At 58.2% G+C, this 25,664-nt stretch overlaps 2 protein-coding genes across 2 annotated transcripts; one reads left to right on the forward strand and one right to left on the reverse strand.

The window, feature by feature from the left end:
- Positions 1 to 1,001: 1,001 nt before the first annotated feature.
- Positions 1,002 to 3,040, forward strand: TMEM160 (transmembrane protein 160). Its single transcript, XM_045531334.1, has 3 exons — positions 1,002 to 1,235; positions 2,303 to 2,395; positions 2,738 to 3,040. The coding sequence occupies exons 1-3, from the start codon at positions 1,028 to 1,030 to the stop codon at positions 3,001 to 3,003; spliced, it is 567 nt and encodes a 188-aa protein (XP_045387290.1). The 5' UTR covers positions 1,002 to 1,027; the 3' UTR covers positions 3,004 to 3,040.
- An 89-nt stretch (positions 3,041 to 3,129) lies between these two features.
- On the reverse strand, positions 3,130 to 19,113 carry NPAS1 (neuronal PAS domain protein 1). Its single transcript, XM_045531333.1, has 12 exons — positions 18,956 to 19,113; positions 17,751 to 17,915; positions 17,093 to 17,328; positions 10,497 to 10,570; positions 10,131 to 10,220; positions 8,714 to 8,879; positions 7,113 to 7,228; positions 6,648 to 6,805; positions 6,048 to 6,154; positions 5,491 to 5,638; positions 4,172 to 4,266; positions 3,130 to 3,653 (listed from the first exon to the last, which is right to left on the reverse strand). The coding sequence occupies exons 2-12, from the start codon at positions 17,870 to 17,872 to the stop codon at positions 3,190 to 3,192; spliced, it is 1,776 nt and encodes a 591-aa protein (XP_045387289.1). The 5' UTR covers positions 17,873 to 17,915; positions 18,956 to 19,113; the 3' UTR covers positions 3,130 to 3,189.
- Positions 19,114 to 25,664: the final 6,551 nt, after the last annotated feature.

Below are 25,664 nucleotides of genomic sequence, written 5' to 3' on the forward strand. Positions count from 1 at the left end.
TGCGCGTGCGCACCTGTGGGGGGGCATTGGTTCCAGGACCTCTAGCGGATACCAAAATCCACGGATGCTCAAGTCCCTTATATAAAATGGTGTATTTTTGTTTTGTATTGTTTTTTTGAGACAGAGTCTCACTCTGTGGCCCGGGCTAGAGTGCCTCGGCATCAGCCTAGCTCACATTAACCTCAAACTCCTGGGCTCAAGCGATCCTCCTGCCTCAGTCTCCCGAGTGCTGGGACTACAGGCGCATGCCACCATACCGGGCTAATTTTTCTATTCTTAGTAGAGATGGTGTCTCTCTCTTGCCCAGGCTGGTCTCCAACTCCTGGCCTCAAGCAATCCTCCTGCCTTGGCCTCCCAGAGTGCTAGGATTACGGGAGTGAGCCACTGTGACTGGCCAGGAATTACTTTTCATTAGACTCTGTATTCGGTACCATGTTCAACATAAGTAATATTTTTAAAATTAAAACAATGCCATGGAAAAATATTCTCAATGCCACGGGCCAATGTTCACAATATATTGTTATATGGAAAAATTAATTTGTCAAATGGCATCTTATTTTCCATCTGCATAGAAAAAAGACTAGAAAACAACAAAAAATTAGGAGTAATCGCTCATTGGTGAGATTTCTGGTAATTTCTACTCTCGTCTCTGAGCTCCACGTGATTTTGCAAAAGGTCTACATTAAGCATCCCAAGTTTTGTTTTTTCTGGCCATTGGACTTAAAGTTATTAATAAAAACTACAAGTCCCAGCAGACGTCTCGCCCACGACTTGAGAAGACCGGCCTTCCCCGGACGCAATGAGCGCTGGGATTCGTAGTCCAGGCGAAAAATCAAAAAGGGACGCGCACTACCGGCATAGATGACAGAGGAGGGAATTATTACCATTGCGACCAATGGACAGGGCACGCCGGCTATGAGTGGCAGGCGCAAAGCCAATGGCCAGTCCGATCCCCCTGAGTGACGTGAGCTGGAGCCTACGGGCGGCCCGTGGGGCGGCACGGCGCGCAGCGGCCGTAGTGTGAACCATGGGAGGCGGCTGGTGGTGGGCTCGGGTCGCCCGCCTGGCCCGTCTCCGCTTCCGGAGGTCGCTGCTGCCGCCTCAGCGGCCCCGGAGCGGGGGCGCCCGGGGGTCATTCGCCCCCGGTCACGGCCTCCGCGCCGGGGCTTCGCCGCCCCCAGTGTCCGAGCTAGATCGCGCGGACGCTTGGCTCCTCCGGAAGGCACACGAGACAGGTCTGTGTCGGGGGCTGGGGGCTGTCCGGTGGGAGGGGTCTGGAGAGCCCGAGCAGCCCGCGCGTGTGAGTGGGCGATGCGGCTGGGCCTGCTGCGGGATGCGGGGCCCGGGATCCGCGGGAGACCGGCTTCCGTGCGAGCGCCGGGAAGCGCAGGCTGCCCGCACGGGGGAAGGGCTTGCGGCGGGGACGGTGAGTCCAGTTTCTGGGGCGCAGTCGAGATGGGGTGGCCCGGCCAGGAGAGGCAGCCTTGCAGAACTGCGCCCGCCTGGATGAGAGAGGCTTCCAGAGAGCGCTGAGCGTGGGGGAGTTGCGGCAAGAGGGGTCCGTTCGGATTGCAGAGGCGACCACTCCGCGGAAAGCCGAGTGTGGATCTCCGCAGGAGAGGGGACGTCCCGGATTGGAGCAGGGGACAACCAACTGCAGGAAAGCTCTTGGCTGATTGGAGGGGAGGTGATCTAGGCTGCAGGGGGGAGGAGCCTCCTATGGGGAGCATGTCCAGGTTGGAACCGACCTGGCGCCTAGATAGGATGGGGAGGACTGGGGCGTTGCACGGATGCCAGTGCGTTGGCACCGCCAGTTGAATGCAGGCGGACGTGGATGGGATTGGCACAGGCCATACCCGGTAGGAGGTGGTGGCATCTGAAGGGAAGTGAAGGGGGAGGCTGGAGAGAGGCCGGCTTGGGGAAACAGTTTGTCCCGAGTTGTGAAAAAGAAGTGAGAGGGCAGGCCGTGGGGATGCACATGGGGGAGCGGTTGACCAAGATGACCCCTTGGCATGTCCTGTCCTCAGATTGAGGTTCTGCGACGTTGGTTCTAGGTTGTCCTCCAGAATCTGCAGAGACCGTCTTGAATCTCTGGTGTTGCAGACTTTGGGGGAGAGGACACAGGGGCGTGGGGTTCGGTGGGGGGCTTTCTGGGAGAAGTGAGGATTTGGGGTGGGTTCGCCTAGTGGCTGGCTAGGGTGGAGAGGGGAACAGGGCCTCTCAGTTTGACAATTTGGGCTGAGGGGGCCTAGGAGGCAGGTTTTGGGGTGACTTTGATACTCCCATCTCCCCCTCCCTCCAGCCTTCCTTTCCTGGTTCCGCAATGGCCTCCTGGCATCGGGCATCGGCGTCATCTCCTTCATGCAGAGCGACATGGGTCGGGAAGCTGCCTATGGTGAGTGCAGACCCCCCCCCCCCCCAGAGAATGTGGACGCCCCCTCCCTGACTCGAGCATGTGGAGCCCTGGTGAGGGTGGGCTCCCTCTTGCCCCTTCCCCCACCCAGTAGTAAGGGTAACCCCCCCCATTCTTCCGCCTGCTGAGCGTCCCCACACCACCGGAGTGGGTGGCCTAGGGCATGGCTATGTCCCCCAGTCTGACTTCTCAATAAAGATGAAGGTCCCAGACCCGCATGGCCCTGCCCTTGCCCTTGCCCCTGCCCCCCAGACCCGCCCGGCACGCCCTGTGCCACCCCGACCCCGACCCCCGCCGCAGCTCTGACCCCCGCCTCCTCCGCAGGCTTCTTCCTGCTGGGCGGCCTGTGCGTGGTGTGGGGCGGCGCCTCGTACGCGGTGGGCCTGGCCGCGCTGCGGGGGCCCATGCAGCTGACGCTGGGGGGCGCGGCCGCGGGCGTGGGCGCCGTGCTGGCCGCCAGCCTGCTCTGGGCGTGTGCCGTGGGCCTGTACATGGGCCAGCTGGAGCTGGACGTGGAGCTGGTGCCCGAGGACGACGGGACGGCCACCGCAGAAGGCCCGGACGAGGCGGGCCGGCCGCCGCACGAGTGAGGACTGGGACATTAAAACCCGAGCCTTGCTCACTCCAGCTGCCTGTGGCGCGCGTTACTGGGGGCCTGGAGGGCGTGGAGCGAGGGAGAGGGGAGGTGGAGACCCGAGGAGGAGACAGAAACGAGCGAGGAGCTGCCCGCGGAGCAGGCGTTTAATTGTCACGTCCCCCGCGGACTCTCCCCGTCCTCAGTCCCCCTTGCGCTGCGCCCTGGCGCCCGCGGGCCCGGGGTAGGGCAGGCCCAGGGTGGGGTACAAGGCCTCGGGGAGGGCGGCGCCCGGGCCCAGCCGCGGCAGGTGCGGGTACACGAGGCCCAGCTCGGCGGGGCCGTAGCGGATGGCGCCCGGCGTGCACAGGCCCCGCACCACGGGCGGCAGGAAGCCCGCGTGGAGGAGGGCGGGAGGGGGGTCCCCGGGGGCCACCAGGCCCCACGGCCTCGCCGGGTCTTGCTTCAGGGACCCCGCCCGGATGACAGAAGTGAACTCGGGCCGTGGCGGGGCCGCGTGGCTGGACGGCTCCTCGTCGCCACTGTCCTCTGAGCCTTTAGTTTCCCTCGGGCCGGGCTCCGCTTTGGTGCGTTTGCCCCGGGTCTGGGGGGCCTCGTTCCTGGCCGGGGCCGCAGCCTGCTTCCTTTCCGCCCGAGGCTCCGGCTCTGCGGGAGGAAGCGTCTGAGCGCACCGTGTGCGGCCCTAGCCCTCAGTCTGCCCGTCTGCGGAATGGAGCTGTGCGCAGCAGGCCGGACTGTAGTTCTCAGCGGGAGCGCTTTGTACCCCAGGGCACACCTGGCAGTGTCTGGGGACATTTGGTTGTCACAACTGGGAGGAGGGTACCACTGGCATCTCACGGCTAAACATCCTACAGAGCGCAGGACAGCCCCCACAAGAAAGAATCACCTGGCCCTAAATGTCAGTAGGGCTGGGACTGAGAAACCCCGGTGTAGACCTGTGCTGTTCAATAGAACGTTCCAGAACAGAACTAACTTTCTGTGGTAATGGAAATGTTCTATGTCTGCACTGTCCCAGGAGGCAGCCACTGGCCACATGTGGCCACTGAGCCCTTGAATTTTCATGTTAATGTAAGTGAGTGGCCACATGTGGCTAGTGGCTTCTGGACGGGACAATGGAGGTCCCAGAGGTTCCTGGGAGCTTCCCGGGCCGAGGTGGGGCTTACTTGTGGGCTCTGGCGCTGGGCTGGGCTCGTCCTCACCGGCCACGCTGGCTGGAAGCTGGAAGGCGTCCAGAGGTGTTTGGCCACCCTCGGCTTGACTGGGGACAAGACAGATGGGGCTGGGGGCCAGGGGTCCTCCCGGGCTGCCCAGTGTGCGGTAAGTGTGGACTTCCCCTGCCCCCGTCAGTGTAGACACCCCCCTGCCAGTGAATGTGGAGCCCCCACCCTGAGGCCCTTAAAGGGCTCATCGCCAGACCCCCAAACTGCAAGTTGATTTCCAGCCCAGGCTGGCTCTCTCTGAGGCTAGACCTGTATGGCCCATGGCCACCTGGATGTCACTGCCTTGGTGTCCCTTGGCACCTCATGCTCATCTGACCTCAGCTTCTTCCTTCCAAACCTGCTGCTCTTCTCAGGAGCCCAAACCCAGGCCCAGCAAGGCCAGGGACCTGGGCAGGAGGTGGCCGCCTCCCTCCTCCACACTTAAGAGTCCGGCATCCCCAGGACCTGCCCCAGCCTCCTCCCTGGACCCCAGTGCCTGTCTTGTCCCTCAGTTCCCCTTCACCATGGCAGCCAGGGGATCTTTCTAAAAACTAGACTTGAGCTGGGCATGGTGGTGCACACTTGTAGTCCCAGCTACTTGGGAGGATCACTAAAGCCCAGGAGTTTGAATCTAGCCTGGGCAACCCAGCAAAACCTCATCTCAAAAAACAAACAACAAAAAAAACAGATTTGAGTGTGACCCTCTCCAGCTCTAAAGCCTTCTATGGCTCCCCAGTGCCCCTGAGAGAAAAGGCCCAGCAATTCATCCTCAGCCTTATCTCTCAGGACTTTATACTCTGTCCCCAAGCACAACTGCGTTCCTGGGACAGGTCAGGCTGTTGCTCTGAGCCTTTGCCTCTGCTGTGCCCTCTGCTGGGAGTGCCCTTCTCCCCTTCTGGCTGCTTCCCACGAATTGCTGTGCTCTGTGGCCCTCCCCTGGTAAGAGCCTGCCATAGCTCCCCAGTGCTCCAGAGTCAAGTCCAGACCTTCAACCTGGGCTGTGGCCGCTGTGAACCTGCTCCTACTACCTCCCTCAAAGGTATTGTCCCCCTGCCCCCAGCAACTCTGTCTCCTGACAGAGACCTCTCATTCTATCACTGGGCCTTTGCTTTCACCGTCCCCCTGTCCCTTTCCTGTCTGCAGACCCCTCCGGGCTTGTCCTGTTCTAGAAACCCTCCTGGAAGAGCCCCAGCTCGAGGAGGGGAGAGACAGCAGACTCTTTGGGAGGGGGTCCAGGTGGCTGGGCCCTGGGTGCGGTGGGAGGGGTGGGGCACGGCCCTCACCTGAGCACGTGGCTGACCCAGAGCACGTGGTGCTCCCCGGGGCTCTTCCCGCTCCCAGCCACGGTGGCCACGGACTGCAACCACACAAAGCCCCCGGCGCGCTGTAGCCAGCGGTAGTAACCGGTCATCACCTGACCCTTGTCCAGCACTGGGCCCAGCCCGGGCGGGGGCGGGGCGTGGCGGCCCGAGAGAGACAGACAGGTGGACAGGAGCAGACAGGCGAGAGGGAGAGAAAGCCAGTGGAGGAGGACAGGGAGACAGGAAGGGGAAGACAGCGAGGAGGAGAGAGCCAGAGTCAGAGAGACCGGGACGCAGCTCAGCATCACGGCCACCCAGGTTCTTAAGGGTGGCTCAGAGGCCCCCCAGTCCCCTTGCTCCCGCTCCCACCCTGAGCCGTTGCTCAGGGTCTCCTTGCTGCTCTTTCTATGCTGAATTGAGCCCCGGGAGCTGGCGGTGCAGCAGGAAGGACTGTGGCCAGGCCTAAGGAGGACTTCCAGGGGGCTGGGCGGTGGGGTGCTTAGGTAGGTCTGGGGGCAGTCGGTGAAGGCATAACTCACAGTCCAGGTGGCTTTGGCGGATCCTGGTTGCATCCTGTCCGTGGACAAACTGGTAGCAGCTGCGGCCCACCAGCTCTGAGGGCCCCAGGTCCATGTGGTCACTAACTCTGGGACAAGAGAGAGAGGAGGGCAGGAGGATTCTGAGAGCACGGAGGCCGAGAGGGAGAGTTGGCTCCAGAGTCACCTGGGGTTCCAACCCTGGCTCCGGGCCTCCGTTTTCCTCTCTGCAAAATGGACATGATAACAGTGTCCCTCCCAGGGTGGCAGTGAGCATTCAGGCCAGGCCCAGGCACTGCAGGGACTATTTCACCCTTTAACTTTCCCCCTGTGCAGGGCGGGACAGGGAATGGACGAGGGGGCTGAGACAGGCGGACCTCAGCATGAGCAGCCCCAGAGGGAGGTCCTGGGCCTCAGAGTCTCCACCAGGCACAGCCCCTCCTGCCCTCCTCCGCCCCTAAAGGCCCCAGCCCTGCCCCCACCTTGCCTTTCCTCCCTTCTTCCCCTTACCCCACCCCTGCTGCTCTTCCACCTCCAGGGCTGCCCCCCCCACCGGCCCGCCAGGTCTCCTGTGCGCCCCCATCCAGCCCCCAACCCCGGTACCTGCTCTCACAAGCAAGGATGGTGAGGCCCAGGCTGAGCCGGAAGACGATCATGTGTCCATGCAGTGGCAGCTCAGCCAGTGGGGCTGGGGGCAACGTGTGGCCTAGGGCCACAAGGCCCAGGGCGTGGGCCCGAAGGCGCCCAGTCACGTGGATGACCTGCTGGCAGTGGGCGTGGTTGGAAGAGGCTCCAGGCAGGGCATGGGGCAGGAGAACCATGACCACCAGGCCACCAGGCCAGGTTCCATGTGTCACCCACAGGCACTGAGGCACAAGGGGCAGTGTGTGACACCCCCATCCCCAGTTCCTAGACCTGGTTTCCTAAGCCACACGCAGCCAGTGAAGCCACCAGCCTGGTCCCCTAAGTCCCCCTGGGGCCAGGAACATAGCTGGTGGGAATGCAGGAGCCCTCCCTGCCCGGGCAGGGAACGTGGAGTCAGGCCGGGGCCAGGCCACCCACACCCACCTTGTACCCCGAGGCCTTGACGTGCAGCCCCCGCTTGGTGAGGGTGGATTTCATGCGGACGAAGAAGGATCGCTCCTGGACCAGGGAGGAGGGGGGCACCTTGGTGGGGCTGGCCTCTGGGGTGGACAGGGAAGGAAGGTTATGGGGCCCTGAGGAGGAAACACATGGGTGCCCCCACCCCTGCAGAGCCAACCGGAAACGGGATACCCACGGGGTCACGGCCACACTTCCTCTGAGACACGTCTTCGGGTCCTGCAAGCTCACGATGATGAGGTCATAAGCTCCCTGTATGTGGCTGCCGCTGAGTCTAAAGCTCACATCTCACCCCGTCCGTCTCCTGCTCTGAGCCTGCCGTAGCTCACTAGGGCCTTCAGAGGAAAGCCCACCTCTCTGGCTGCATCCTCCAGGAAACCCTCCCTTCCCCTGGGCTGGGTCACCTGCCCCCTCACGGTTGCCATTGTCTGAGGACAGGTCAGTCTCCCCCACTGGACCGTGCGCCCCAGGTGGGGGTGGCTGGAGCTGTCATGGTCACTACTGTGTCCCCAGACAGGGCCTGGCACGGAGCAGGGGCTCGGGGAATAGCAACAATTAAGACTCACGAGTCCAGATTATTCTGTGAACCCCACAATACAATCTTACAAATAGGCTCACACAGATGACCTGTGCGCCAAACCCAAGTCCAAGCACAGCCACAAGCCCCACCAGTCCCGCACGCGCAGCAATCTATCTCCCCACACTTGCGCGCAGCTGACAGCTCAGATGTTTTTCGTGTGAAGCAAACCCAAGATAGGAAAGTCCTATTTACAGGACAGCCTCAGAGGCCCCCTCCATCTCAGAGCTAAAAGGAGCTGTCGGGTAATCTCCAGCACCCTCCCTCCCCAGCACGGGTGCGGAAATTTCCACTGGAGAGAAGGGTTAGGAGGACTGACCCTGGAGCGGGACAGACTGGGCCGGAGCCCAACTCAACCACTTACGGCTGTGTGACCTGCAGCAATTAACTTGACCTCTCTGTGCTGTGCCTCAGTTTTCTGCTCTGTGAAATGGAGATAATAGTTCCTGCTTTGTGGGCTTGTGGTTAATGCAGTTATGTACTTTTTTTTTTTTTTTTTTTGAGACAGAGCCTTGCTCTGTCCCCCGAGGAGAGTGCAGTGGCGACTAGAGTGCAGTGGCGTCATCATAGCTCACTGCAACCTGAAACTCCTGACTTCAAGCGATCCTCCTGCCTCAGCCTCCCGAGTAGCTGGGACCGCAGGCTTGCGCCACCGCCACAGGGCCTAGCCTGCAGTTACGTCCTTAAAGGCACAGCACAGTGTAGATGTCCAATAAGCCCGCCTTGCAATTATTTACCAATTCGGAAGCCCCTCCCACCTCCATTCGGCGGCCAGGCCGGCGGGTCTTTCTAAAGCTCACATCCCGGGGAGCCAGGCATTCTTAGGGAGCTAGGTCTCACCGCCTCCATTTAGGCTCTGATGCGTTTTGCAAAGACGCTGCACAGCTCGGACGAGAGTGGCTTCTGAGTAAACGAGGCACGGCTGGATAGGGTGCACCAGGCGTCCCCTGTCTACCCTCAGGGTTCGTTCTTTGGGGCCCCTTAGAATTACCGATCTCGGGAGTATCCGCAAGCGAGGAGGAGGAGGAGGAAGAGGAGGAGACGGAGGGCGGCGTGGGGGGGCCCGGGGCCGGGGCCCGCAGCCCCAGCTGCTCCAGCACCTCGGAGTGGTCCCCGGGGTGGATGTAGTCGAAGACGCTGCTGCCCGTCAGCTCCACCTGCCGGCGGCGGGGGGGAACGCAGGGCGGTGAGGTCGCTCGCCTGCGGGCAGGTGCGCTTCGTGCCAGTCTTGCGTTTTTATTCGCAAAAGATTTTTAAAAGGCGGATACAAACTCAGGCTCTTCTCGCTGCATACTCAGAGATCAGTGAGGATTCCCTGCCCCCGACTCCTGCTTACTCCCTCCCGCCCGCCCGCGGACAGCCATCGTGCCCTGCCACGCGTCCCGGGATGTCCCCGCAGGAATGGGATTCAGAGTGCAAGCAGTGGACTGACTGGCTTTCGAACTTTTTAAAGAGTTAGGACCTTTGAATCAGACACTGTTTCATCCAGAGCTGCCTCCCAGAGCTCTCTCGCGGCAACCCCCTTCTCGCCCTCTCCCCCAGCCCAGGCCCCAGCCACCCACCCCGCCTTCTCCTCACTGTGTTCCCGCCCCAGCGTCCTCACTGGCCCTCCGGCCTTCTGTCCCCACTCAGAGGCCATGGCCCCCACTGCTTCCCGCTACCCTCATCCCTCTGGGCTCCCCCCACACACCAGTTTCGAGCCTGTCCTCCAGTCCCCCTTCCTCCCTCCCCTCCTCTTGTCCGAAGTCCCCTCCCTTTGGGCCTTCCTCCTCCAGAAATCTCTAACAACTCACTGGAAAGCTGCCCCCAAAGAGGAAATTGCCAATGCACTGAATTTCCCAAATTTCCCATCTGCCAACGAGGTTTGTTAAAGTGACAAAAGTCGACAGCAATCTGCAAGGCCTGCGGTGCTATGAAAAGCCAGGGTCCCAAGGACAGGCTGTCAGCAGCTCCCTGCCGGCCTTTGACGTGTCAGCCCCCGGCTGCAGGAGCCGGGGCAGAAACAACAGGCTGAAATAAGGACAGACACGCAAGCGGGCCAGCTGAAATGCCACGGAAAGCCTTCAACCTCCAACCCTTCCTATATGAAATTCGGCAAACCTTTAAAATTGTCAAGAAGAAACAAGTGTTGGTAAATATGCAGCATCTGGCCAGTCATTGGCAAACTGATCTTCCAGCTAACTTGCTTTCCTCCACTTCACCTGTGACATTAATAACCCTCCTCCGTCTATGGGGATGAGCCATGTTGGGTGCCATGCAGGGTTCCAAGGAACACACTTTGGGAACCACATATCCAGTCCATTTTTCTCGTTGGGATGGTGAGGCCAGAGGAGAGGAAGGGCATGCGTGGGCCCGGCCAGGGAGTTGGCGGCTGAGCCAGTACAGGTGGCCCACTGGAGGCCCCTTACCTGCGAGAGACCCAGATAAATGGAGACCGTCTCTGAGATGTAGAGGAATTTTCCTTCCTGGTTCAAGGCGAACACGAAGCCATCCAGGGACTAGAGTTGGGACAGACAGGGAGGGGGAAGGGGAGGAACTGGTGTCTATCTGTCCAGCCGCCGGGTGGTAAGAGAAGTTCTGAAATCTGGTCCCTGGGATGGATCACTCTGGCGGGAAGAGGGGCCCTAGGGAAGGGCAGGCAGAAGGGGGAGCCCCAGCACTCCGCCCCCCAGTTCTGGTGCTCCCCTTGGGACGGATGCTGGAGAAGAGGCTGCTGTTCCCCAGCGGCGGCCACCAGGTGGCAGCAAGGAGCAGCAGGCAGGGGAGGGCCTCACCTGCAAGATGTGTCCTCCCAGGTGTTGCTCGAAGACTTCGGACACCAGCGCCGCGGTGCCCCGGCGGCCGGGGGCTGGGGGCAGAGGGAGGGATGAGGCCAGGCCCTGTTGGTCTGGCTGACGCTGGCCGGGGCAGGCCTCCCGAGTCTCCCTCTTTCCCCCAGGCCTGTAGCCATCTTGGGGCACTGGGGGGCCCTTTGGGGGAGAGACTTGGGGTGTGGGGAGGGGCAGAGATGGGCAAACAGAGTGACTAAGACACACAGAGACAGAGAGACAGCCAGGGATTGCATAGAGGGATTCATTAATTCATCCAGCCATTCATTCATTCACTCAGCAAAAGCTCCCTGAAAACCTACTGCCGCAGATCCTGTCCTGGGTGGTGCTGTGGACAGAGAGGTGACCAGGACAGGGCAGCCTGCCCTCATTGGGCTCCCAGGCCAGGGCCAGATGAACAACAAGCCAGAAACTCATAAATATAGAATTGTCATTTGTGGCCAGTGCTATGAAGAACCGAATAGGTGATGTGAAATGACCCGCGGGCAAGGGCTGCCGAGGGAGGGGACGTGTGACTCGGCCCTGCAGGGTGAGGAGGAGGCAGACTGGACAGCAACAGGTGGAGTCAGGCAGAGACAGACATGCGTGAAGGAACAGAGAGAAAGAGACAGGGATGTTCCGGCTCAATAACAAAGAGACAACTCAAAATGGCCAAAGAACCTGAATAGATATTTCTGCAAAAGAGATAGATAAATGGCCAACAGCACATGAAAAAAGATGCTCAACATCATTAGTCATTAGGGAAATGCGAATCAAAACCACGATGAAATACCACCCCACACCCACCAGGATGGCTAGCATCAAACACACAGAAGACCCGTGTTGGCGAGCACGTGGAAAAATTGGAACCCTCGTACACTGCTGGTGGGAATGTAAAATGGTGCAGCCGCTGTGGAAAACGGTTTGGTGGTTCCTCTGTAGTCCCAGCTACTTGGGGAGGCCAAGGAAGGAGGATCACTTGAGCCCAGGAGTTCAAGACCAGTCTCAAAAAAAAAAAAAAAAAGTGATCTATCTATACAATGGAATATTATTCAGCCACAAAAAAGAATGAAACTCTGATACGTGCTACAGTGTGGATGAACCTTGAAACCGTTCTGCTGCATGAAAGGAGCCAGACATGGCCACGTGTTGTATGACTCCATTTATGTGAAATGTCCCTGTCCCGAACAGGCAGGTCCAGAGAGACAGAAAACAGATGAGTGGCTGCCAGGGGCAGGGCAGGGGGATGGGAGTGACTGTTTAATGGGCGTGGGGGTTTCTTTTGGGTTGATGAAAATGTTTTGGAACTAGATAGAGGTGATGGCCACACAACATTGGGACTATACTCATTGTCACTGAATTGTATACTTTAAAATAGCTAATTTTATGTTATGTAAATTTTACCTCAATAAAATTTTTTTTAAAAAGAGAAAAGGACAGAGACATATATAGACATAGAGAAATTGACACAGAAATTGACAGGGAAACAAAGACAGAGGGATATAAAGGCTGTGGCTCACGCCTGTAAGCCTAGCACTCTGGGAGGCCGAGGCGGGAGGATCACTTGAGGTCCGGAGTTCAAGACCAGCCTGAGCAAGAGTGAGACCCCGTCTTTACTAAAAATAGAAAAAATTATCCAGGCATGGTGGCGCATGCCTGTAGTCCCAGCTACTCGGGAGGCTGAGGCAGTAGGATTGCTTAAGCCCAGGAGTTTGAGGTTGCTGTGAGCTAGGCTGACGCCACGGCACTCACTCTAGCCCGAGTGACAAAGCGAGACTCTGTCTCAAAAAAAAAACCCAAAAAACAAAAACAAACAAACAAACAAACAAACAAACAAAAAAGAGATAGACAGAGGAAAAGAGATGCAGAGACAGAGAGACAGAGGCAGAGAGAGACAGGTATGCAGAGACAGAGATGGTGAATGAGACACAGGTCCCTGCCCCACCCCCTACAGTCAGGAGCTGGCCCAGATCTTGTGCTGGGGGTGGGCAGAGACCTGGGAGTCCCAGAGCCCGTCCCCACCCAGAACCCCAGGTGACCCTGACCCTGCAGAGGACAACCCCCCAAGGGACATCTAAGCCCAGTGCTGAGAGCAGGGAGTGAGGGGAAGAACTCAGTGACCTCGAGGGTCCCCCAGCGCCTGCTTCCTGTGGGGCTAAGGGTCTAGGTCTGGTATCAGACCCCAGTGCTGGCGCTGGCTACGTGCCCTGGGCCCAGCCTCTTCGCCTCTCTGTGCCTCAGTTTCCTCCTCTGCCAAGTGGGTTTGCTAGGAGCGCTGCATTCGGTGCACTCACCAGCCAGAAAGGGCCTAGCTCGGGCCTGGCACACAGCAGGTGCCGCGGCACGCAGAGCGGGACTGGCATTAATAGTGTGATTACTATTGTTATTACCAGGCCATCAAAACACCTCAGGAGGCCCCGCCCCTCCCCCACGCAGCCCCCCCAGTGTCTAGGCCGCCGCCTCCTCCCAGGAGCCCCCACAGCCTCCAGGCTGCCCTCCCTCCACCCCCGCCTGGAGCTCCAGGAACAATAACTGGGTTTGGGGGGGGTGATGGGGACCCCTCTCCCGAGATGCAGCTCAGAACCAGCCGGGTGACAGGCAGGAACAATGCTGCCTGCTAATTGTCGCAATTTTCCCCTGTCATTTTTGCTAATTCCTTCATTTTCCCTCTCCCAGGATCAGCCTGGGTCAGACTGAGCCGCCGCAATTAACAGCGTTAATGGGCGCGTCGGGTTGGGGGGGGGTGTTGCGGGGACCCACACACGGTCCCGTCCCCTGTGACAAGGACCCCCAGAGTCTGTCTCGATCACTGACTGACGTGTCTTATTGCCCCTGACTCCACCTCTGCAGTCCCACCAGCTCCCCACCGCCTCCCCCCATGTTTGTCCCCTCCCTTCAAAATGCCCCCACTCCTCTGTCCATCCCCCTAATTCCACAAGAGGCTCCTCGATACTTCCAGATCTGCCCCTCCCCTCACGGACCAACCCCAGTCATCATCCCCGGCACACAGAAGGGGCACCAAGAGGCAGAGGTGGCGGGACCCAGGGGCAGGGGGAAGCCGAGGCCTCCTCCGAGTCCCCAGGGCTTACCCTCCACCTCCCATTCTCCTAGTCTCAACTGCCCTGAGGGGATTTGCTGACGGGGTATTAGCGAGGACAGAGGTCATCACCCTGCGAATTCTGCGACAGGGGGACCCTCCTCACACTGCCCAGGGCCTGGATCCCTGGGGAGGCGCCGTGCTCACAGCACTTCTGCCTGTACTTTTCTCAGCCTCATCTGCAAAATGGGTCTGGTGATAGAATAGGCTCGTGCATGGAAAGCGCCTTCAAAGCGGGTATACAGTGGGTGCCTAATACCTGAGTCCAGCCACCATTCTTATCGGTATGACTACAAATAACATCAGCTGCTTCCCTGGGGTCTGGCCTCTCTCTCTCTCACCTGCATGTATTTTCAGCAAGTCCCCGGCTGGGCCCGACCATGTCCCCTGCATCCGACTGCCACTCACCCACCCCACCGGGACCCCTGCACCTGTCGCCCCCCAGGGCTCCCTGCTTCTGCTCTCACCACCTGCCCAGCTCCAGGCTCCCTGGGCAACAGCCAGATCGTCACCACAGTCCACGAGGCCCTGCACACGTGGCCCCCACTGACCACTGTGTGTCCACCCCCTGCCTCACCTGACCCCACCCCCGGCCCTGGCCTCATGGCTGTGGCCTGCACCCGGCAAGCTGATCCTGCCTGCCTCAGGGCCTTTGCACTTGCCGTTCCCTCTGTCTAGAACAGCTTTTCTCATAGCTTGTTCCACACCCGCTTGGAGTCTCATCTCCAAGGTTACTGCCTGACCTGTGATCTAAGATGTCACAGGTCACTCAGCTCCCACAGCCGCTCAACAACTAATGATTGAGCCCTCCCTGTGCCCCAGGCCCTGTTCTAGGCTCAGTGACCAAGGGCCTGTGGGGGAGAGACACACAGTGACACAATAGACAAGAGAACTAAATACAGAGTCTCTGATGACAATAAGTGCTATGGAAAGAAAGAAGGTGAGGAAGGAAGACAAGGAATGCTGCCGAGTAGGGGGTGGTGTTGGGTGGTGTTATTATGTTTAATGAGTGGTCAGGGAAGGCCTTACTGAAGAGCTGACATTTTGAGGGACAGGAGTGCCCGGTGGACATCACAACATGTGCAAAGGCCCTGAGGTGAGGAACACCAGCATGTGCAAAGGCCCTGAGGTAAGGAACATGCTTCTCTGAAGAACAGCAAGGAGGTGAGTGTTGGGGGCAGGAGATCAGGAAGGGGGGGCGGGCAGGGGGCCTTGCAGGTAAGGTTTGGAGGTTCCACTCTTGACAGCAAGGACTTTATTTTGTTCCCTGTGGTGTCACCGGCACCCAGGCCTGGCACGGGGAAGATACTCAGTGGGTGTTGTTGAAAGAACAGGGAATGCCAACATGAGATCCAGGCTGTCGCCTCCCCAGACTCAAAGGCTCAGGGCTACAATTTAACATCTGTTGTCCCACTTTACAGATGGTGGACTGAGGCCCAGAGAGGCAGCGACAGGGTAGGACCCATCCCTGTGGACCTACACACAAGCCAGGTACGGTGGTTCAGGAGGCGGACTCTGGAGCCCGGCCATCTGCCCTGCGATCCTGGCTATGTGACTTTGGGCAAACAGCTGCACCTGTCTGGGCCTCAGCTTTCCCGTTCTGTAAAATGGGAGCCCCTCTGATACAGCAGGTGACTTTGGACACAGTGCTTACCACGGTGTCTGCCACATGCATTGTCCATTATTACTATTATTTTTGAGGAAGGTGTGGGCGCCCCTCCCCTTTGGAGACTGTGGGGCACGGTGCTTTGCCTTCTGGCTTCAGCTAAAGCGGCTGTCCTCAGTTTCCCCATCCGAACTATGGAAGCAGGTGCTTGGCCTCTTGTTAGGGACCTTGTAGAGCTAGAAACGCCCCTGTCCCCTGATTTCCCAATTTGAGGACTGGGGGGGGTGTCCACGCAGTACCGCACTCGCACAGCTGGCCGCTCTTGGTCCCGGCGGGGGTCGATTAAGTCCGCGGTTCGGCCACCTCTGGGCTGCGACCTCAGCGGGCCCCCGCCTCCTCTAAGCCTCGGAATGCCCATCCGGGTAATGGGGAGCTGGACGCGCGGGGCTCTCTTAGCCCCCGCCTTCCGTCCCTCCAGCTCGGGGACAATAGACAAGATGTTTATCCCCCGCCGGCGCACATGTTGTTCGCGGTAATGACAGTAATCAGCGGCGCTAATGCCGCATTCTCTCCGCGCCAGTCAATTCGCCTAATTACCGCCTGGGAAGCCGGATTATTTAAATTTAAATGGTGATTTATTGCGAGCTTAATCAATGCTATTTTCTCTCCCCCTTCTTCCCTGGGATGGGGCAGGAGGCGAACTGGAGCTCCTCCAACCCCACCCTAAGGACACCCCTTCTCCTGGAGGGAGGGACAGGGGTAGCCTGGGGTGCCCTGTCCCTTTCCTCTGAGACCTGAGTGAAGACAACATTCACTGCCTTAACAGCAAAGCGTTTGGATGTAAAATAGAAGTAATAATAACAACATAACCATGTTATTAGGTCTCAATAATAAAGTCTGAGCAATAATACAACTAGATATCTGTGTGTATCTGTATGTTACATATTCTATTTTTACATATTATAGGTTATATTGTTTTTTTATTTCTTTACTGTTGTATCTTGGCCACTAGGATGCCAGCTGCTCCAGGGCAGGGACTTTTGTCGTTTCCTGCTGGATCCCAGCGCTCGAACCTGCGCCAGACCCCCAGTAGATGCTCAGTAAACGGCAGCCCCCGGCAACCCTGCAGGGCACCGCCGGTGACAGCCTGGCCACCTGCTGACTCTTGCTCTGAGCTGGGCACGGCCAGAGGCTTTACCAATACTGCCTGGGTGACCCCTTCCTCAGCCCCCTGGGGGAGGTTTGATCCCCATTCACACTTCACAAATAAGGAGCGCAGAGGAGTGAGGCGAGCTGCCTGGGGTTACAAAGCTGGGGAGTCGCCGGCGGAGACAGGGACTCAGGCGAGGCCCCCTGCAGCTCCCCATGTTACCCGCTATGTTATACTGTCTCCCTCTTGCTCCCCCAAACCAGAAACTCAGACTCCAGAGTCCTTGGGACCACTCTGGGGCCCCTCAGCTCTGGGTGCGGGGTCTCCCGCTTATTAGTGAATGGGACACCCAGGGTGGGTCCCCTCTTTCCCGCCCATGCAGCTGGGGGTTTCCTTTGTTATAGTAATGCTTCATCTCTAATAAAAACACAGTCATAACTTTTACTAGTGGTCTGATCCCTAGTATTGCCAGGCCCTTGCTTAGACCAGAATTCACAAAATCATCCCAACCTCTTGTGCCCATTGTACAGATTAATAAACTGAGGCTTGGAGAGCAGAAGCCACCTTACCTGATAGGGACACACAAAGGTTCTGGCTAACTCCAAACCCCGAGCCCCCTCCTGGCCAGAGAGCCGGGCGAGGGCAATCCCGGCTGCACCAAGTCGTCCTGGGGGGAGCTGGGGACCCTAGGCCCGCGCATGCGCACTCACCGAGCCCGGCCGGCGGCACGGCGGCCCTCAGCCCCCAGGGCGGCGCCCCCAGCGCGGCGAAGCGGCGCAGTCGGAGGTAGGTGACGCTGAGGCGCACGATGGACGCCTTGTCCAGCTGGCTGGAGATGGCGCCAGGCAGCGGGAGCAGTTTGGCCAGCTCGAAGAACTCCAGGTTCTCCTTCCCGCGCCGCGAGCGCGCCGCGTTCCGGGACTTCTCCTTGCGCTGCGCCTGCAGGCTGGGCGGGCGGCGCGGAGGAGGCGTCAGCGGCCCGGGGGCCCGGAGGCCTCCTGGGGCCTTGGCAACGGGACAGGACGTTGGGAGTGGATCTGACACTCTGGAGGTGGGAACAGACTTGAGTGTGACTTCTGGACAGCGGCCGTGGGGACAGAGCCTTGGGTGTAAATTCCGAGGAGGGAGGAGGAAGTGGGAGCGATAAAGGATGTTGGGCACGAATTCCGAGGAAGGGACCAGAAGCGACGCAGGGGAAAGGTGCAGAACGGCGCTGAGCAACTCAGGGTAAGCAGTTCTGTCCCCAGGGGCGGGGCAAAAAGCTGGGTGTGAGTTCTCCCGAGGGATGAGGACAGATCGGTGTGAACTGTCCCCGGGGACGCCTCCCTGGGGGCGGGGCCACTGCCAGAGGGGCGGGGCTTTGCTCACCAGGGTCCCGGCGGGGCCTTGACCATCAGCCCTGGCAGAAAGTCCCACGGGACGCCGGTGCCGCGGCTTCCCCCGCATTTGACCTCGCTTCCGCCGCCACTGCTGGGGTAGGGGGCCGCCATCTCCCGGAGGGCTTGCTCAGGCGGGTTCTGAGCCCCGCGTCTCCTGCGGCGGGAAGGAGCCAGAGGCAGCACTCAGTGCCCTCGGGAGACCTTCTAGGGAAACTGAGGTCCGTGCGGGGTTCGGGGTCCCAGGGTCCCAGCAAAGACCTGAGGCTGGATGGTGCCTCAGTTTCCCATTCCTGGAAGCCCCGGTAAGAGGCCGCAGCTCCCACCCTACCCTGCCCGGGACTGGCGCTCTGGGTGAGGACGTGCCCCGCCGCCGCCTCCCCCGCGCCGCCCGCCAGCGCGCCTGCCTCACGCCCGCGCCGGGCCGGCTCCCGCATACCAATGGGCGCACGCGGCGCGCATACGGATCGGACCGGCCCGCGCGCTGCGTGCCAAGCATGCCCAAGCCGAGCGGGGGGCGGCTGCCTCGCCAGGGCCAGGCACACCCGGCTTCAGCCCCCCAGCCCTCCTCTCCGGGGATCCGCCCCCCAATCCCCCCAGGCGTCCGACCCCCCGATTCTGCAGGGAGCCTATTTCCCCAGCTGGGCTAAGGAGGTAGGGGGACAGAGGGCAGGGACCCCATCCTATGTCCTGCCCAGTGACACCCGCCCCAGCTCCTCGGGGTGGCGCTACGTGTCCGGGCCGCCAAATCCCCACAGCTTCAACTTCCTGAGGACCCCGGCATGGGAGCCCCAGGCCCCGACACAGCGGCCAGAGCCTCAGCCCGAGGACGCCCTCAGGATGGACCCTACAGCGGGGCCCAGGTGTCCTGGCGTCCAGATCCCCTAGAACCGGGGCCGTGTTCAGGTGGGTCTTCATTCCCCCAGGACCAGGCGTGCAGGACACCCCTTTCCCTCAGGAGGGTCCAGGTCCCCAGCGATCCTCTCCGACCAGGTGTCCAGATGCCCCAGACCCTGGCGTCCAGGACTCGCGGCCCCCTCCTTCCCAGGACCCAAGCGTCCGTGTGCCTCTTCCCCCAGCCTCGGGACACAGGCGTCCGGACACCCCAGCCCCCAGCACACTGGAGTTCCAGCCCCCCATTCCTCCAGGACCCAGAAGAACCCCTTCCCCTCATGCCAGCCTCCAAGCGTCACCTACCCGCAGGACAACCAGCCCAGTTACCTGGCCGCAGGGCGGGCTCCGGGCGCGGCGGGGGGCCGGCCGGGCGGCGCGGAGGGGCCGCTCCATAGACCCCGGGCATGCGGGGCGCAGCGGGACGGGCGGGCTGTGGCGCCCGCTCTGGGTGCCCACCGCGGGCTCGCAGACTTGGAGACGCCGGGACAGCGCCGGAGGGGGCGGGGTCTACCGGAGCCCCGCCCCCGGCCCCGCCCCAGCCCCGCCCCCGCGCCTCCCCGGCTGTGGGGTCCGACTACCCTGGTGACTGAGTCCTCTCGCCCCACGGCAACAGCGAGGGGCAGAATGGGAACCTCGGACTCGGAGCTTCCCGACCCCAAGAGGGGAGCTCCGGAGTCCGGGCACCGACTCCACACCCCTCGGGAGGAATCCAGCGCCCCAGCGGCCCCTCGGATACGGCCAGTACCCTGCACCCGAGCCCCCGTAGCAGTGCAGACTCAGACGTCAGCGACCACGCCGGGGACACAGATCCAGGCGTTCGAGACCTTTCCTTTCCAGGAGAGAACTCCCGGGTGTCAGCACTCTCTCCCAACAAGGCTGGGACTTCGCACCTGCTCAAGCCCCGCCTCCCTTACAAGGCGAGAAGTTGCCATCGAGACCTACCCCCCCCCAGGGACCAGGACCCAGCTATCTGAGCCACTCCAGAGACCAGCATCCTGGGTGGTCTCCACCCCCCGCCGCGGGAGCGACGGGAACCCCGACATCCGAGCTCCCCATTAGATCATAAGTGGGTACTCGGGGGTGGTAGTTCCTCAGACAGAGGACAGGGACCCAGGTGTCCAAGCCAGGGCTTCCCTACTCCGATAGGCGATCCTACATCTCCCCTTCCCGTGGCCCCCTCTGGTGCCCCGTGGCCCTCCTCTAGCTGCCTGGCATGGGGGTCTCCAGGCACTTAGAAGCCTCTGGGAGACCCCAACATGGGGAATGAAGATAGAATGGGTTCTTAGGCAGACAGGTGCTCACAGCATGGGCCTGCCTCTGGTTGGACAGATGGGGAAACTGAGGAAATGGAGGCACATATAAACACCCGTGCGCACTGGCTCATGAGAGCACTCAAACTTGTTCATGACAATCATAGTTAACAACATAGTTAACACTTGTTTTCTGCGAATCCTCTATTCCATAGCCACGTTCTGGGATGGGCTCTATTACTAGACCTCTTTTACAGTTAGGGAAACTGAGGCACAGAGAGGCTATGTAGCTTGCTTAGGATGGTCTCTAAGCCAGTATTTCCATATTTATCCCCAGGGAGACTTGTTAGGGTTTCAGGGTTTGGTATCAGGCTCAGTTCACTGGCTGCTCTCCTGGCACCACTTCCTGGCTGTGTCGCCTGGGCAGGGGCCATGCCAGCCTTGAGAAGTCCCCTCACACTGTGCAACTGATTTGTGATTGCAGGGGTTGAACCCCAGCTCTGCCACTGACTGCTGTGTGACTGAGCAAGTTAGTTCCACTTCTCTGGGCTCTAAATTTTCTCCTCTGTGAAATGAGGATAATTTGATTCTGGTACCCATCTCACTGCATCATCATGAGCATTAAATAAGTTCACCCAGCAGGTCTCAGTGTGACCTGGGAGCTGGTCCCTGAGAGCCTCTCCCATGTCTGCCAGGTCAAATTTTCAGATTGAGACATTCTCTGCCTTTGTCACTTCATTCTCCCACCAGTGTCTGCTGGAGTTTTCCAGATGTTTTATGGTGTGTAATATCACAACAGACCGATTGCAGAGGCAGGCATGAGGTCCAGGCATCTTCTACTAAGTTGGACAGTAAAGAGATCCGCAAAAACGTGAAAGAGTGTCTCTCCTCTCACTAACATTTTTTGTATTGGAAAATACATTTTTTTTCCTTTTTGAGACAGGAAGGACTTCACTCTGTTTCCCGGGCTAGAGTGCAGTGGCATCATCATAGCTCACTGCAACCTCAACCCCTGGGCTCAAGTGATCCTCCGGAATAGCTGGGACTTACAGGTGCATGCCAGAAAATACATTTTTCATAAACTCTATTAGTTATGTTAATCATGATGGGTTTACCATTGCTATTTTATTTTGTTTTATTTTATTTTTGAGATAGAGTCTTGCTCTGCCGCCCGGCTACAGTGCAGTGCCATCATCATCATAGCTCACTGCAGGCATCAGGCACCATGCCCGACCACCATTGACATTTTAAAATGAATATATATATTTAAAATTCTCAGCTTTAATTTCTAACATAGCAAAGTTCAATGCCTTATAAAATAAAAATAAAAGCTGTTTGGAGGGTTCAAGAAGAGTGTAAAGATGTCCTGAAACTGGCCAGGCACGGTGGCTCACATCTGTAATCCTAGCACTCTGGGAGGCCGAGGCGGGAGGATCGCTTGAGGCCAGGAGTTGGAGACCAGTCTAAGCAAGAGCAAGACTCCGTTGCTACAAAAAATAGAAAAATTAACAGGCATGGTGGCGCACCCCTGTGGTCCCAGATACTAGGGAGGCTGAGGCAGGAGGATCCCTTGAGCCCCAGGAGTGTGAGGTTGCAATGAGCTATGATGACACCACTGCACTCTAGCCAGGGTGACAGAGCAAGGCTATGTCTCAAAAAAAGAAGAAAAAAAAATGTGCTGAGACCAGTGAGTTTGAGAACCGCTGAGTTAGGCCATTTAAAGCTGACTTGAGCCAAGCATGGTGGCTTATGTCTGTAATCCCAGTGACTTGGGAGGCTGAGGCAGGAGAATCACTTGAGGGCAGGAGTTTGAGACCAGCCTGGGCAACGTAGCAAGACCCCATCTCTAAGGAAAAAATGTTCGATATTATTTATATTCCCAAAGACACATGTGCTGTCACATATCCAAAAACAAATAGTCTTACCTATACATTAGCCACAGAGTCACTGATACACACACACACACACACACACACACACACACACGCACGCACACACACACACACACATGCACACACCCCATTTGGGCCTCAGTTTCCCATCTGTGAAATGGGTGGGCTGCTCCATGATCTATGCCCTTTGTTGTTCTGATGACAAGGGTGAGAAGCTTCTAGGCCTTGGGTCCTGAGAGCTTGGGCCCTGCCTCTAGGAACTGAGGAGCATTTCTTAAGGAGCTCTAGACAAACGTTTGGGGAAATCCAGAAGGGCTTGGGGCAGTGCCCAGGGCGGGCAGAGTAGGAACAATTCTGTGTGTGTGTGAAAGGGCAGGGAAGGGAGCTGTTGGGGACACTGGAGAGCGCAGTAGCTGAGACCATCATGGAGGGACACAGTCAAACTAAGGCCCAGCTAGAATAAGGCCCCTCCCCCTGCTCCCCTATCTCTAGGGCCTCCTACTGGCAGAACTTAGCTTGCAGCTGAAGATTGAAGAAGATTGGGGTGAACACACACAGCGATCAGACTCCTGGGGGGCAGAGCAGGGTGGGGAGTAGAGCTGGATGGAGGGGCTCGTGGAATATCGAACACCTGTCACCCTCGCCTGGTCTCCCAACCTCTCTGCTGCATTCGGTTCTCCTTGGCCATTCTGCACTTCGGAGACATTTCCCGGTCACAGCAGTGAGGACTCACTACTCCTGAAGCAACCCATGTGGAAGAGATGGGGAAAGGCAGCATGTTCTCTTGTGAGGTGGTGAGCTCCCTGTCACCAGGGGAAATCAAGAAGAGGACCAAGGATTTTGGAGGGCACTGAGAGCATGGTGTGTGTGTGTGTGTGTGTGTGTGTGTGTGTGTGTGTGTGTGTGTGTGTTGCGGGGGTTCCAATAACGTCTACTTAGGCATTCTCATTCCTCACTATTGGGAAGGGAAGAGCACAGTTTTAAGGAGGTGACTCAACAGGCTCAAGTTCAAATTGGCTCCACCTGTGGGAACTTGGACAGCTTGCTTCAGCGCTCCCTGCCTCACCATCCTCGCCTGTAAAATGGGAACAATGTATCAGTCCTCCCCAAATATGTAAACAGCTGCTCCTCACGGCCACATGAATCTTGAACATAGAATGTTAGTGGGAGAAATAAATTCTAGGAAAATGAACATGAGATGAGCCTATTTTAAAAGGTCTGAATGCAGACACAATAAACAGTGTGACATTACTTGGGGATGTGATCCTGGGTGGTTCTGTGAGATTTAGGGGCGCGGCTGAGTCTGGGCAAGAGGAAGGGGCTGCAGTGGGTGGGGGGCAATAGCAAGGGTCTTAATGCTGATGGTGGGTGCCCCGATGGCCGCGTGATTATCATTGTTAGTATTTAACTCGGGCAGATGTGTTTTGTGCACTCTCTTGTGTGCTATGTAGTTCATAGTTTAAAATAATAGGAAACAGGGAGTCATGGGTTGAACTGTGTCCTCCCCCAAAAATATGTTGGAGTCCTAACCCCCAGCACCTCAGAATGTAACTTTATTTAGAGATAGGGTCTGTACAGAGATAAGTTAAAATAAGGCCACTAGTGTGGGTCTTAAACCACTATGGTGTCCCTAGAAGGGGAAATGTAGGCCGGGCGCGGTGGCTCACGCCTGTAATCCTAGCACTCTGGAAGGCCGAGGCAGGTGGATTGTTTCACTCAGGAGTTCGAGACCAGCCTGAGCAAGAGTGAGACCCCGTCTCTACTAAAAATAGAAAGAAATTATATGGACAGCTAAAAAAATATATATGTATAGAAAAATTAGCCAAGCGTGGTGGCACGTGCCTGTAGTGCCATCTACTCGGAAGGCTGAGGCAGGAGGATCGCTTGAGCCCAGGAGTTTGAGGTTGCTGTGAGCTAGGCTGACGCCACGGGACTCTAGCCCGGGCAACAGACCCAGACTCTGTCTAAAAAAAAAAAAAAAACAAAAACAAAACCGTACACCAAAAACAAACCAAAAAAGTTAGTACCAGGATGGGAAAAATTACATGTAAAGGATGCAAGAGACAGCGGATTTATAATACATCTGAATCCATCCCTCCAATCCATATGAGAAAGACAGATGGCATGGCGTGAGCAGAGAGCAGCGTGGACGGTGAGAGTTGGGGACGTGGGCACGCTGCCAGGGTCTTGCAGGAAGGGGTTTGGCTTGGGCTTGGGCCAAGAGGAGACGCACGTGGCAGGTACCCGAGAATCAACCTTGGGGGGCGAGAGCAACAGCCCAGCTGAGGAGGTGACTGGGAAAGTCCAGACAGGGGGTGACAGTAGCCTGGCCAAGTGGCGGCGGAGGAGGGGAAGAAGTGGTGGGATTCTGGAGATATTCCAAAGGCAGAGCTAACGGGATTGGCTGGTGACCGGATGTGGGTGTGACAGGAGAGGACCGGGGAGGTTTTGGCCTGAGCACTTGCAAGATGCAGCTGCCCTTGACTGAGATGGGGGCTGGGGGAGGGGCAGGGGTGGAATCTGCACCCCAAGGGGGTACCCAGGAGGACGGCTGAAACCCCTCGGGGCCGAATCACATCCCCCTTGAGACCCCCTGGGAAACCAGCACGGGGCGTGGGCTGGGAGGTAGACAGCCGGGGGCGGGTCCTGGCTCCTAGTTACTAGCGTGTCATGTCGGCCAAATCGCTTGGTCCCGTTGTGCCTCAGTTTCCTCGTCATAGAGTTTGTGTGAAAATTATGAGTTGATAGATGAAAAGTGCTTAAAACAGGACCTGACATCTTGTAAGGATCCAATAATTGTTAGCTTTTGTTAATACTATTAGTATTGCTATTAATATTATTTGGATGTATGTTAACCGTATGCTCGTCAATCCCACCTGGGAGCCCGTGTCCCTTGACTCCCGACTTCCCTCCTCTTCCTCTCAGCTCCTGCTCATCTGACCGTTGTCTCTCCCCCCATCAAACCCCGTCCATGGCTCCCCAGCGCCCTCAGGACGAACTCTGAGCTTATCATTGTGCCCTACAAGGCCCCTTGCGGCCGGGTCCCTGACCTCCTGTGACTGAAATGACCCAATAAATGGATGGGCAGGTGGACGGATGGATGAAATGACAGGAAGAGTAGGTCGTCCCACTGCTTCTCTGTCTGTTCCCGGGACGCTCCCATTACAACTCCAGTTTTCAGAGCCCGCCACCTCCCCAGGCCCCGCCTCTCCTAATCTCGCTGTCTTCATAAGAAGCCACCATCCTGGCTCCCAGCTCCTCCCAGGCCACCCAGGCTGGGCAGGGCGGTGCTCTGCTGACCCCTGGTGGCCTCAGGGAGTAACACGGCGCAGTCTCCGCCTTAGGGCAGTGTGCCTGGCGCAGGAGAGCGCCTGCCACGCGCTAGGAGCTCGCTGGCCGCGGCTTGGGGAGCACAGCTTCTGCCCTGGTGGTTTTCACGGCGAGTGGGCAAGGTGGCTGGTCACCCGACACTCACACCACTGCGTCAGCCCCGGAGTCATCTGCACCTCCTCTCTGCCACCGCCTCGTGCAATCTTCACCGAATTCTGTCTCCTTGACCTTCAAGATATCCAGGATCCCCCCCTTCTCTCCACTCCACCGTCCCGCTCTGGTCTAATCCCCTGTCGCCTTCATCCGGGACCACGGCAGTCGCCTCCTCATGGGCGCCTGGATTCTAGGCTGTCTTACCGATTTCGCCTTTTGCTGAATCCACGCTCCAATATGGCACGTTTGACACTTAACTGATTCGTCTTGATACTTTGTTCATTATGGAGGTTTTTGCACTAACTTTGATTTTTTTTTAAAGACAATTTATTTAGAGCAGTTTTAGCTTCACAGTAACTTCAATTTTTGAAAACATTGCATTGAAAT

The sequence above is a fragment of the Lemur catta genome, chromosome 19 (genome assembly GCF_020740605.2).
Source record: "Lemur catta isolate mLemCat1 chromosome 19, mLemCat1.pri, whole genome shotgun sequence".
Taxonomy (NCBI): domain Eukaryota; kingdom Metazoa; phylum Chordata; class Mammalia; order Primates; family Lemuridae; genus Lemur; species Lemur catta.

What these genes read in the sequence shown, in the direction of transcription:
- TMEM160 (XM_045531334.1), top strand. Translation starts at nt 1,028, where the DNA reads ATGGGAGGCGGCTGGTGGTGGGCTCGGGTCGCCCGCCTGGCCCGTCTC. An exon ending in CCGGAAGGCACACGAGACAG is followed by an intron (nt 1,236 to 2,302) that starts GTCTGTGTCGGG and finishes CCCTCCCTCCAG; the next exon opens with CCTTCCTTTCCTGGTTCCGC. An exon ending in GGGTCGGGAAGCTGCCTATG is followed by an intron (nt 2,396 to 2,737) that starts GTGAGTGCAGAC and finishes CCTCCTCCGCAG; the next exon opens with GCTTCTTCCTGCTGGGCGGC.
- NPAS1 (XM_045531333.1), bottom strand. Translation starts at nt 17,872, where the DNA reads ATGGCGGCCCCCTACCCCAGCAGTGGCGGCGGAAGCGAGGTCAAATGC. An exon ending in TGGGAGGACACATCTTGCAG is followed by an intron (nt 10,221 to 10,496) that starts GTGAGGCCCTCC and finishes TCCCAACTCTAG; the next exon opens with TCCCTGGATGGCTTCGTGTT. An exon ending in ATCCTTGCTTGTGAGAGCAG is followed by an intron (nt 6,155 to 6,647) that starts GTACCGGGGTTG and finishes CTCTTGTCCCAG; the next exon opens with AGTTAGTGACCACATGGACC.